The 13338-nt window shown below is 44.4% G+C and overlaps 1 protein-coding gene across 1 annotated transcript; it reads left to right on the top strand.

Annotated features, from left to right (window-relative positions):
- The first annotated feature begins 741 nt into the window (after positions 1–741).
- On the top strand, positions 742–3373 carry LOC119309200. The gene is made up of 4 exons (XM_037585235.1): positions 742–898; positions 1532–1735; positions 1898–2133; positions 2756–3373. Exons 1-4 carry the CDS (start codon positions 742–744, stop codon positions 3371–3373), a joined length of 1215 nt encoding a protein of 404 aa, XP_037441132.1.
- Positions 3374–13338: the final 9965 nt, after the last annotated feature.

Here is a 13338-nt window from a genome sequence, read left to right as displayed (position 1 = left end):
TAATTAGCTCGCCCTAAACATGATGACTGTCACTCGTATATTTAGAGGGAATTGGCATTAGTAAATGTGAAAGGCGCATAGGTCGTTGGTTGTTACATCAAAGAGCTAGACAGGAGGTCACGTGTTTAACCAAACAAAAGCCCATTAAGGCCCATCGACATACAAATACCTGGCTCAGATTGCTTAGCGTGTATAAACTAAACGAAAAGGACTAAACCAAACCAAGAATACCTATTCGCTTTAATAATAGGTATAATATAATAATAGGTATAGATAGAGATAGATATAGATTAGCAAATGAGCCAAAGCCGCCGACTATTATTTTTTGCAAAAGATTAGGCCAAAAATCAGTGGTTTCTGACAGAAATTCGTAAACCAATATTTTCTGCAAACCTATGCTTCAATGTGATGGTTTTTTACATTTCACTCCTCTCAGTCCGGCAGAACTCCGCCCTCGAAGCGCCTCTGTTTCCCCTGTTTCCTCAGCCCACGCAGTTTTCCTCCGTCTACATGCTGACTCGCTTGGCCGTAGGATTGATTTGGACGATGGATGTAGGGGGGCAAGGCACGCCGTGACCTGGATCTGGCGAGGCACCCAGAGTGGCCTCAGAGGAATTGGCCCGCTCCAGCCGGTTAGAATTTCCGAGACAAGAAAGCGCATATGTCTCTGATCCACCAATCGTCCAAATCGAACTCGTACCTTGCTTTCTCTTCCTCTCGCTGGCGGCGGCGGCGGCATCGATGTCCAGCGGAGACGAATCGGAGACGGAAATGAAGAGGCCACCTTCCCCCTCAACTCCTCCGAGCGACGGCGTAGACTCGGCCATGTCTACCGCCAGCATTGAGGACGACGACCATCAGGCTGTCATTGACGACGAAGACGAGGATGAAGACCTAGGTGAGACTCCATGTGTATCCTGATGACGCAATTTGATCCCTGAATACATGTGTATCCTGATGCAATTTGATTCCCGAGTAAATCAGTCCTTTTTTATTTAGGAAAAAGGCCTAAGCCCGACTTTATAAATAAAGCCACACGGCAGAGTCACATAGCCAATACAGAGTAAATCAGTCCTTGATCCAAGAAACTTTCAAGTGACTTGAAATTAGCCGGCTATTTCACCGGAGCAGTTACTACGTTAGATTAGTTGAGATTGGTACTTTTTTTCCTAACTTGGTTTAAGTTTCCTGAATTGAACCATAGTGCAGTTCCTTTCGGATCATACACGCGGTGACCATGTTTGTAATATAGGCATCTTTGTCTTGAGAAACATAGATTCCTATGCATGTATACAGCCATGTAGCTTGCAGTTGGTTTAACAGATAAGCTTTCTCAAGTGATTCATCAAGGGATTTTAAACCAACTTGTGCTATATCCCATATCAATAATAGTTGGTGCTTCTACTTGGTCTAAACTTAAGATCCTTCTTCTATGAATATATCGATGCTCATGCGTATTCTAGAAGAAGAAAAAAGTAATATCCTTCATTTTGTTCTATTGACTTGATTATTTTAATGTTTTTTCATGCAGAGAAATACCAACCTTTTACCGTTGATGATTTCCCAAGGGTTAGTAGTGAGTTTGATGAGCAATCTGATGTTGTGTTCCAAAATCCTGATATTCAACTTCGAGGCCCTTCGGCAATGTTTCTTTTCCGGGCATTCAACAATCCCCTTGTTGAAAAACACAAGCATTTCTTCGGTAGCCAATATCAACTCTATGATGAGTCTGAAGGTATATATATTTTAATAAAAAATGATTAATTTCAGTTGTGGCATACTCTTATTAATTTGAAATCTCTGATTAATTTCAGTTGTGGCCATACGTCATATGAGCATATTCTTACTAATTTGAAATCTCTGTATATGTCACATGCTTCCTTTATTGTTTTCTCAGTCAATGTGAACAACAATGTTAGGGCCATTAATTGCTCACACGGTTGCCATTGTTTACCGAGCGGCGTGCTGCAGTTCATTGATCTCAAAATTGCTGGTTATCGCCACGTCCAACCTGGATGTGCCAATATATTTGGTTTTTTCGCAGTACGTGAGAATGGTGAACCTTTGCGCAACTATGTGTACAGGCGTGGGATTGACAATTATGAAGCTGTAAATGTGAAGCGGGATACGATAGTTCTGTAAACTTGCATCTTTCTACCTGCACGCTTTTCTTTATCACACCAGATTTAGTCGGTGTTCTTGCAAGTTTGTGCTATGCATGTTTTATTTGTACGTTTAGTACATGGCTCATCCAGCACCAAGTTCGGTAGAGGATCCTTGTGATCACTTTGTTTCGAAGTTTTTATTTTAAATTAGGAAGGTATCTTTTAGCTTGGGCATTCAGCCAGTTAAGACATATGATCTATGATTTGTTACCTATATTGTATTGTAGGACCTCTATACAAAGAGGATCCTCTATGAGGAGTAAAGCAAGCAAGAATTGGATGATTAATTTTTCTATCTTGCCCCAGGTGCAAGAGCCTCTCCCGAACCATAGCACACAACACATGTTAATCAATGACACAAGATATTAATAATCTGTATTTTTGGGCATCATTCAAACTCTTCTTTAATGTGCAAGCTCAAACTTATCTTTCATTCACTGGGCAACTTTCAAAGTCAGATGATCACTATTAAGCAGAACACTTGTCTTTTCTCTATTCATGCACATGTGGTGATGATATGCCATCAATTCCTAGTAACTAATGAGTATGAACTATTTATATGATGTAATGCTTGTTGATCCTTAATGTAGGGCATTGCACATTTATCGCTGACTAGCCCTGCTCGATGTATTCACATGGGAAGCCATGTGTTGTTTGAATTCAAGCTTTCTGTATGGACTGATGACCAGCCAGAAGATGGGCCAAAAGATGACCTTCTGATTGAAGGATGTACCGAGTTTACTGAGTTTATGAACATGCACAAAACAAGACCATTCATCGAAACTCGGCGTCTGTATGGGGAAAAGTGTGGATTGGATATGAAGTTTCTGGTGTTGTGGAATGCAGTTCAAGCAAAGGTTGATGTTGAGATACTTCATGCTCCTGTCGATGGCCTTAATCTGAATCTTTATGCGAAGACGAGTGGCTTCAGAGATGTGATCCGCCTCTTTTTTGCAGTTACAGAATCAGGTTGCAGAATGAGTTTGGTCGTAGGAGTGATGAGATACAGTTACCTTATTCTTTGTATCGAAGGATCCCCGAAAGATGGTGGTTTTTCTCAAGAGCTGCCGTGTTGTATGTGGGAAGGTCGATTTGGTTCGGGGTATCATGGAACAGTGCATGAAGTGGTGTATCTTCATGATTCCACAAAAATTTCTGTCAAGGTTACCTGGAAGGCTGTTAAGAGTTTACATGACTTGAAACACTGAGGACCGGAAGAATCTGCCATGTATGCTGCATCTTATATTATTCTGTTTACAATATTTTATCTTATGTACCATCAAATTTAAACATTTTGTGCATCATGTGAAGAAGAAGAATACGGACATAAGCAAAACTCGTACATATAACATGTGCATTTAGTTAGCTTGTGCAAAAGAGAACGTCAAGTGAACACACAAACTAACTGCAGGATATTAATCGTACAGAATATCAACCGAGTAGTAGACAATACATAGAGTGGTTCACTGCAATCTTCACTAAGTAATGAAGCATAGTAATGGAAATAGTGCTAGCAGTAGAGTCCATTTCATACAACGAGCGGATTGATTAGTGAGGTACTAACCCTTCAATTCTTCATTTCTTGCTTTTGCTTCTTCACTTCTTGCTTTTGCTGCTGCTGGCTCTGCCTTTGCTGCTTCCTGTGGTGCCTCCCTGTCCAGCCAAGGATTTATCCCACATTGTCCGGCACAAGATTCGGAAACCATTTTTAACCTTCTTCACCACCTCCGAGGTCTCATGTGAGATGACAATTCTTCTATCATTCTTAGTTGCATCGTAAAAAATTTCGCTGGTATCACACCAGCTAGTTATCAGTTTTCCATTCGATTCCCCAACCACACCGTCCTCCATACGGGTCAGTAGGCGCTTCACCAAATTTTCCACATCAGGGAAACGTGGCCCTTCGAAGAACATGACTATTAGCACAGCCAAAGCCTCCTTATGCTCGGACGTGACCTTTTTGTTCTCATCCTTCCCAAGAGTAGCCAAAGCAGGGAAGGCATGGAGCAATCGATGAAATCCCACCTTTAGTGCTTCAACTTTATCTCCACCAGACAGCAAATGTGGATACTGCCCATCGGTATGAAGTGATGTAGAGCCCTTCATCATCTTGGTTAGCATCTTGTCAATCTCATATCTGCCTCCATTGTTAGTAACAATCCCCCTGAACCAAGCCTGGTGTTTAGTAGCCACCAGAGAGAGGTTGTACTGGCCGTCTGTGATTTTAATCACATATACCCCACGGCTTGTGTTATCTTCGCCCGGAGTGACAGGAACAGTTGTGTCCTTTCCACCATCAACGATTGTAAACTTCACATCGGTGGTATCCATAGCAGCTCTAATATCCTTCACACACTTCTCGTAGTTCTGAGAGAGCTTGTGTATGTTTCCCATCTTAAAGGTGGCAATCGGAGAAGGGATATTCTGTATACACAATGAAACATGATTTAGAATAATTACATCTATACAGAACGAGGAGATTAAGCATAGATGGCGGGAGTACTTCGACAAGCTGTTCAATAGGAAGAATGAGAGTTCTACCATTGAACTGGACGACTCCTTTGATGAGACCAGCATGCGTTTTGTGCGGCGCATCCAGGAGTCTGAGGTGAAGGAGGCTTTAAAAAGGATGAAAGGAGGCAAGACGATGGACCCTGATTGTATCCCCATTGAGGTGTGGAAAGGTCTCGGGGACATAGCGATAGTATGGCTAACCAAGCTTTTCAACCTCATTTTTCGGGCAAACAAGATGCCAGAAGAATGGAGACGGAGTATATTAGTACCAATCTTCAAGAACAAGGGGGATGTTCAGAGTTGTACTAATTACCGTGGAATTAAGCTGATGAGCCATACAATGAAGCTATGGGAGAGAGTCATTGAGCACCGCTTAAGAAGAATGACAAGCGTGACCAAAAATCAGTTTGGTTTCATGCCTGGGAGGTCGACCATGGAAGCCATTTTCTTGGTACGACAACTTATGGAGAGATATAGGGAGCAAAAGAAGGACTTGCATATGGTGTTCATTGACTTGGAGAAGGCCTATGATAAGATACCGCGGAATGTCATGTGGTGGGCCTTGGAGAAACACAAAGTTCCAGCAAAGTACATTACCCTCATCAAGGACATGTACGATAATGTTGTGACAAGTGTTCGAACAAGTGATGTCGACACCGATGACTTCCCGATTAAGATAGGACTGCATCAGGGGTCAGCTTTGAGCCCTTATCTTTTTGCATTGGTGATGGATGAGGTCACAAGGGATATACAAGGAGATATCCCATGGTGTATGCTCTTTGCGGATGATGTGGTGCTAGTTGACGATAGTCGGACGGGGGTAAATAGGAAGTTAGAGTTATGGAGACAAACATTGGAATCGAAAGGGTTTAGGCTTAGTAGAACTAAAACCGAGTACATGATGTGCGGTTTCAGTACTACTAGGTGTGAGGAGGAGGAGATTAGCCTTGATAGCCAGGTGGTACCTCGGAAGGACACCTTTCGGTATTTGGGGTCAATGTTGCAGGAGGATGGGGGTATTGATGAAGATGTGAACCATCGAATCAAAGCCGGGTGGATGAAGTGGCGCCAAGCTTCTGGCATTCTCTGTGACAAGAGAGTGCCACAAAAGCTAAAAGGCAAGTTCTACAGGACGGCGGTTCGACCCGCAATGTTGTATGGCGCGGAGTGTTGGCCGACTAAAAGGCGACATGTTCAATAGTTAGGTGTGGAGGAGATGCGTATGTTGAGATGGATGTGTGGCCACACGAGGAAGGATCGAGCCCGGAATGATAATATACGAGATAGAGTTGGGGTAGCACCAATTGAGGAGAAGCTTGTCCAACATCGTCTGAGATGGTTTGGGCATATTCAGCGCAGGCCTCCAGAAGCTCCAGTGCATAGCGGACGGCTAAAGCGTGCGGAGAATGTCAAGAGAGGGCGGGGTCGACCGAATTTGACATGGGAGGAGTCCGTTAAGAGAGACCTGAAGGATTGGAGTATCGACAAAGAGCTAGCTATGGACAGGGGTGCATGGAAGCTTGCTATCCATGTGCCAGAGCTATGAGTTGGTTGCGAGATCTTATGGGTTTCACCTCTAGCCTACCCCAACTTGTTTGGGACTAAAGGCTTTGTTGTTGTTGTTGTTGTACATCTATACAGAAGATATTGTGTTTTTCATATGGTGCACCATGCACATTTGATTATCATCAAAGTAACTAATGAAGGCAGCCATGGGGAATATTGTCTCTTAAGATCTACACACATTTTTGTACTAAGACGGAGTGCTTATGATAATAAGGCATGCATATTTTAGTAGAGGTAGCTAGTAACACCTATGTCAAGGATGGGTGCAGCTTCTTCAACTATCCCTTTTCCTCTGTTCCCTGCCATTGCGCCTTATCTTTGAACTGCCGATGTTATAGCTGCACCCACACGGAGAAAATATGTTTAAATTTCACTCATGATAGATCATAATATGCAATCTTTTCAAGCAAGATCACATCAAGTGGCTAGGAATAAATATCAATATGATGATAAAATATAACCGTAAATGTCATATTCAGTTTATCATATATTGAAACAACCATATGTGCTAATAAAAGTACAGAAAATTTCTCATACACTATACATACCGAAAAAGGACGTAAGAAAGCTTGTAAATCTTACAAGTCACAGAAAATTCACCCATTTGTTTTCTTGTAGTCGTTTAGGTTGAACTTAGAAAGTTGATTTTATACAAAACTCCCTTTGGACATGTTGAAGATATTTTTGTAGCGATTTGTCCATGGACCATAAACTTGTTATATGAAGTAATAAAAACCATATACTACAGAAAAAAAGTAGCTGCGTCTGTCCTTAAAAGTTGGAATTAACTCACACCACAACAAAAGTAAATATATCTGAAATTCTGAATACACAGTTTGAAGCATCATAATGGTCATTCCTAACACTTCAGTGGCAAACTTAACCATTTCAATATAGAATACACTAGGCCTGCAAATATGCTCCCACAAAATTTAGTTACAAGAGACATCTCACTTGTGAAGAAGGAACATACAATGAGCATATAGTCATAAATAAGAGGATTGATAATCCTAAAGAACTTGGCTACTTAAGAAGATGAATACGAGCATACTGAAAGATAGTAATAATTTTCTTGTATATGGACACCCACAAGAATTCCAACATCATATATATGGGGGAAATTATACTAATTTCAGCCAACAGTGTTGAAAATGTAAGTTATCGAAATATGCACTCTGTGAGCATACAAGTTGAACAAACATTTCTTATCAAAAGAAGCAATATGCAATGAAGCAGTTAATTAGTTAGCAGCAGTAGCTTGTGAGATCACATGTAGGCCAGGACAAGAACAGACCAACTGCAATACACAGTAGCAGAAATCACCCCCGAAAGCAATACATACATGTATCAAGAGACGCATATAATTCACAAGTTAAAAAAGTACTAGCATATAACACCGATCTCAGTCAGCTAAACAAGCTAGCAGCAGAAGAAAATTGAGAGTTCCTCTGACTAAGATGTCGGCAATACTGATTGCAGCTCGTTGATTTTTAGCTGCAGAGAATAGTAGCAGCAGTTTCCTAATGATTTACATGCACATGTTCATTTCTGTCCTAGTGGGGAACTGGGAATAAGTGGCTAGCTAGGCACATTTTTAGTTAACGAAATTACTACAATGGATGATCAAAGGGATGGCCTATAAGCCCATTCTCAGTTTAACATACATGTGCTCGAAAAAACAAACATAATTTCTGTACAGACATAAAGAGAATAGGATGTACGGTAACCGTTACTGAATGTTACATTGTTACTTGTCACAGAAAATTTCTGCCATTTCATTTTCATGAAGTCATTTCAGTTAAACCAAAACAAAAGATAAATGATTGTATAATTCCGTACCTGTGGTGGCGTTGATCTGTTTTTGAAGAGCCGGCCTGCAGTAGCAGTACACCACCCTGATTAGTATTCAAACTTGGTAAAAAGTGTTGTAAAAAATCTGCTGTTTCCCTTAGTTGATTCTGATTTTTGATGTTTGTATAAACTGAATGTTTTGTAGGCCATTGGCCTCTTTTTTCCTATCAAAGGATGGGTCCGGGGAGGTTTACTTCCTAGAAGTACAAAAAACTGCTGCTGTTGAAAAGTTGGTTTAAGTTCGGGGCCAACTTTGCAGCCATCTGATCAGGAAGATCAGCATAAAACAAGTACTTAGATGCAGCAAGGGTACACATTAAGTGGTAAGCTAAAAATCCCCAGAGCAAAAAGTTTCAAATAAAAAGCACATGTACCACTCATAAAAAAATACATAATTGATCCAATAAAATCTTCAAGTAAAAAACCAAAAATCTGCATAATGCCCATTTTAACATAATAATGAAGAAAGGCACCAAGTTCAAGCTCACTATGTGCCCAAAAAAATAAAGATAGTTCCTGGACAACTATGAGCAGAAGTGGGTGCAAGAAAACTAAATGTCACTGCTCAGAGAAAATTCGCCGTTTTGTTTTCATGAAGTGGTTCCGGTTGAACCAAAACAAAACGATAAATGACAGTATAATTTCATACCTGTTCTGGGGTCGATCTGTTCTCGAAGAGCCGGCCTGCAGTACACTAGTAGAAAAGAGGGCTTTGGTCTAGGCCGGGTTAGCCCATTAGTCCCGGTTCAGTCCAGAACCGGGGCTAATGGGGGCATTAGTCCCGGTTCGTGAGCCCAGGGGCCACGTGGGCCATTTGTCCCGGTTCGTCTGGACCTTTTAGTCCCGGTTGGTGCCACGAACCGGGACTAAAGGGTGCGATGCCCATTAGTACCGGTTCGTGGCACCAACCGAGACTAAAGGTTAGACCTTTAGTCCCGGTTCGAGCCACCAATCGGTACTAATGGGGTTTGAGGCATTAGTACCGGTTCATGGCACGAACCGGTACTAAAGGTCCCATTTTCAAACTCTACCCCCCCCCCGCCCCCCCGGGATCACCTTTTCAGTTTTAAAATAAATAAAAGAAAATGATGAAAATGTCAAAAAAATAAAATAAAATAAGTTTCCCATGTGATATGTGGTCTAGTTGTTGGGAAAATTTGCAAATATGAATTTCGACTTTATTTGCAAAATCTCTCGAGAATTTGTAAAAATGGGCATAACTTTTGCATACTAACTCGGATGAAAAAGTTTTTTATATGAAAAATCATCTACTCGAAACTGAACTTGTTCCGAGCTTCGGGGCCTCGCGAGTGCTTTCTGCAAGTCCAGACTCTTCCTGACTCTGTTAGAGGCTGGCAGTCGACTTGGTTCTATTGCCAAGATGTAGCGTCTCCAGGTCGGTCGACCGGCCTTCCCCACTTCTCATTTGACCGAGTCCAGACTCCTGCTCCACTGAAAGTGACTACTGGCGAGACCATGGAGACGAGGATGTTGGTAGATAGGGTGGTTCTGCTTATCAATGATGGCGTTACGGGTCTCGATCTGTTGGAGGTGTTCCTCAGTTGATGCATCCAGCCTCTCCAGGCCCACGATCACCTGATGTGGCTGTATTCCGGACCGGACGACACCGCTCTGGTTCATCCAGAAGAAGTGCCGTCTGAAACGGTGGCTTTGTGGCTGAGGAGCATCACAGGCAATCAGGACAATCCCAGAGGATCCAGGCGAGTTGTTCCCTTTAGCAGCGTAAACCCACCCGACAAGGTATGCTTTTTGTTCCGGCTGCTTCTCATTCATGCTCCGACTGCACTTGGTATTGACCGACTCTTGTTCGACCAATTTGTTCTGCAGGCGTTCACTGAGATGCATTCGATGCCCAATGGTGAACAGGCTTTGGAACAGGCCCAGGAGGGGGAGGACAGCACGGAAGATAGTGCCGAGTGGGATTCTCAGGGAGACGACGACGAGGAGGAGAGCGAGGAGTCGGACGAGGAGGAGGAAGTCGACTCGCCGCCGCGCTCCGAACGTCGATCCAAACAGCAGCATGATCCGGCTGGCGGGCGCGGGAAAGGTGTGGGTCCGAGTGCCAATACTCAGAAGCGCACTCGGACGTCGACTCCGGAGCCGACGGAGAAGGTGGCCAAGCAGCCTAAAGTTGCTCCCTCCAAGGCCCGGAAGACATTGCCGCGCATCAAGATGGACATCCCCGTTGCCTCAGGGTGGGTATCTTGTTTGTGTTTCTGTAAGTCGACTGAAGATTTTCTTGATCTGACTGACCAATTCTTGTATCCTTCCAGCCCCACCTCTGTTGATACTGACATGGACGTTGACAAGGCCCCAGGAGACGAAGAGGCCACCTCGCGAGCTGGTAAGTTCATTCGACCAAGTTCTGTTTAGTCGAGTGGGTGATCCATTGACTGAAAATTTGATACTTCTCTTCTTATGTAGCTCCGCAAGATATTGTTGTGCTTCCTGATGACGAAGAAGAAGTGCCTCTATAGGAGAGGAGGAAGAAGAGTGGAGGCTCAAGAAGGAAGAAGCTTGAAGTCCAGGTCCCTCAGTCGACACCGGCGCCGAGGCGATAGTCCGGACCAACGTCACATTCGCTAACCCGTTGACGACTTATCGTCCGTCGGGGCCGACTGCACAGACGCCTGCTGCACCGGTGCAACTCCACTCATCCGACCCGGCAACTACTTCGACCCCTCTGGAGCCATCCCTCTTTGCTACATATCAGACTCCAAACGACTCGCCGGGTGCCGCTAGGGAAGCTCTTCGCCAGGCGAATCTTGTCATGGAGCAAGTGAAAGTGATGCATGAAGCCAGTCAGATAGCTTACAACGCCAGCACTGCCCTTCAGACCAATGTCCAGGTCAGCAAAATTCTGACTGAACTTTTGAATGTCGCTTTATATCTGATCACCCACTGGGTGTTCCTTTGCTTAGAACTCAGGAAATCTTCAATTCTGCACTTTTTCGAATCAGTGGGGGCACTTGGAGACGCACCCACTGGGTGTAGTCCCCGAGACCACGGTCGGTTGCTGGCAGTCGACTGAGGTCTAATGATGTATCTCTCTCTTTTTCTTTTTTTTGAACTCACGCTGAGTATTGATCCGATCCAGTGGGGGCACGCTAAGTGCACCCACTGGGTGTAGTCCCCGAGACTACTGTTGAATATTTGACTCGGCAGTAGTCTTAGAGTAATTCTTTGCTTTCACTATTGCTTGTATCTGTCGACTGACATGTCTGTCTTTCTGGCTGCAGAGGTCTTGTGATCTTGGAGCTCGGCTCATCGAGTTAAAGAAGAAGCATATCAGCGTTGAACTTGACCTCGAACTTGCGAAGAAGAATCTGAAGACAGCCCGACAAGAAACGGCTATCATGGGAGGTAATCACTCGACCATTTTGTCTGTTTTGCAGCTTCATGCTTCGCACTAGTTTTTCCTTCAGTCTCTTTGAACCAAGTGATTTCACACGAGCAGATGTGCATAGTGAAAATCGTCAACTTCAGTCCCGTCTGAAGAGTGTTGTTTCTTTAGATAGGATGAAGGAGGCTTTGGAGCAGAAGGATCTGGATCTGGCAACCGCTCAGAAGGAAGCACGCGATAAGACGAAGCTTGCGGACCAGAAGCTGGCTTCGGTCAGCAAACTGGAGGAGGAGAATGCGAAGCTCAAGGCTGCCATCTCAGACGCCAATCGGGAAGTCGAGCAGCTGAAGAAGGACAAAGAAAATCTGACCACTGAACTTGGCGGCCTCAAGACCAAGACCGACAAGCTAGAGTCCTATCTGGAGCGACTCGCCACCAAACTTGTTCTGAAGCTTGAAGGTATGATCAGTCGACTCATCACTTTGTTGCCGATTGAACTTTGTTGTCACGCCGTCGATTCATCACTTTTTGCAATGGGACAGAACTGTGTCAGGACTTTGAGGCTGAAACTGGGCGGGTCGAGACGGGTCTCGACCTCATCAACTATCCGGTGAAAGATGACACCGCAATGAATCTGCTTCGATTGGAGTCGCGCCTAGATGGCGCGGTTGCTTATCTGGCTCGGCTGAAGGCGGCGATGGCCCAGGTGGATGCTGAACTCTGGCCTCGGGCGGAAATGTCTCAAGATCTCGAGTCTTTGATGACTCGACTATATCAGATTCCAGGCTGAGTGCAAGAGTGGAAGAAATCTTCCGCCCGCTGTGGTGCTGATGTCGCCTTGTTTTTGGTCCGAGTGCACTGCAAGGAGGCTAAGGAAGACAAACTGGCAGCTCTCAAAGTGGCAAACACTAAGAAGTACTCCTTCCAGGACTTCATGGACACCTTCCTCGAGGCAGCCACTCGCATCGCTGACAGCATCGACCTTGACAGCTTCTACGACCCGGCCAGTCCTTCTCCAGCCGAGTGATTAAAAAACATATGCCTCACTTTTATTTGCCTCGAGATGCCGAGTGAATTTGTAACCGTTAAAACTCCTTCGGGCCTGATGCCCGAGCACTTTATTCCGCGGTTAAGAAACTTTGGATTTATCATCTCATATATTGCGTCTTTCTTCGAACGAAATTCATTTTTCTCTCGAATTGTTGTCTGTTTGCTTGATGCAGCTTCTGGAGAAGGATGGTCAGTCGACTGATCGGGCGATCCTTGAGCAACATTGATCAGCTCATCAGCGAGGCATTCAACCATAGTCTTGGCGTTCCAGTCGACCGATCGGGCGATCCTCGAGTAGCATTGATCAGCTCATCAGCAAGGCATTCAACAATGGTCTTGACGTTCCAGTCAGCCGATCGGGTGATCCTTGAGTAGCATTGATCAGCTCATCAGCAAGACACTCAGCAATGGTCTTGACGTTCCTGTCAACCAATTGGTTGATCCTTGAGTAGCATTGATCAGCTCATCAGCAAGGCACTCAGCAATGGTCTTGACGTTCCTGTCAACCACCTGGTAAGGTTTTTCAAACTTAGGCGAGCACTGGGCTGCAACTAAGCCTCCGAGTGGGAGGATTGCTCACCACTCGGTAGGATTTTTCAAACTTAGGCGAGTACGCGACTGCAGCTAAGCCCCCGAATGAGAGGTTTGCTCACCACTCGGTAGGATTTTTCAAACTTAGGCGAGTACGGGACTGCAGCTAAGCCCCCGAGTGGGAGGTTTTCTCACCACTCGGTAGGATTTCTCAAACTTAGGCGAGTACGGGACCGCAGCTAAGCCCCCGAGTGAGAGGTTTGCTCACCACTCGGTAGGATTTTTCAAACTTAGGCG

Source organism: Triticum dicoccoides, chromosome 5B, assembly GCF_002162155.2.
Source record: "Triticum dicoccoides isolate Atlit2015 ecotype Zavitan chromosome 5B, WEW_v2.0, whole genome shotgun sequence".
NCBI classification, from domain to species: Eukaryota; Viridiplantae; Streptophyta; class Magnoliopsida; order Poales; family Poaceae; genus Triticum; species Triticum dicoccoides.
The sequence above is the reverse complement of the archived record's forward strand: the minus strand, read 5'-3'. Positions and strand labels throughout refer to the sequence as shown.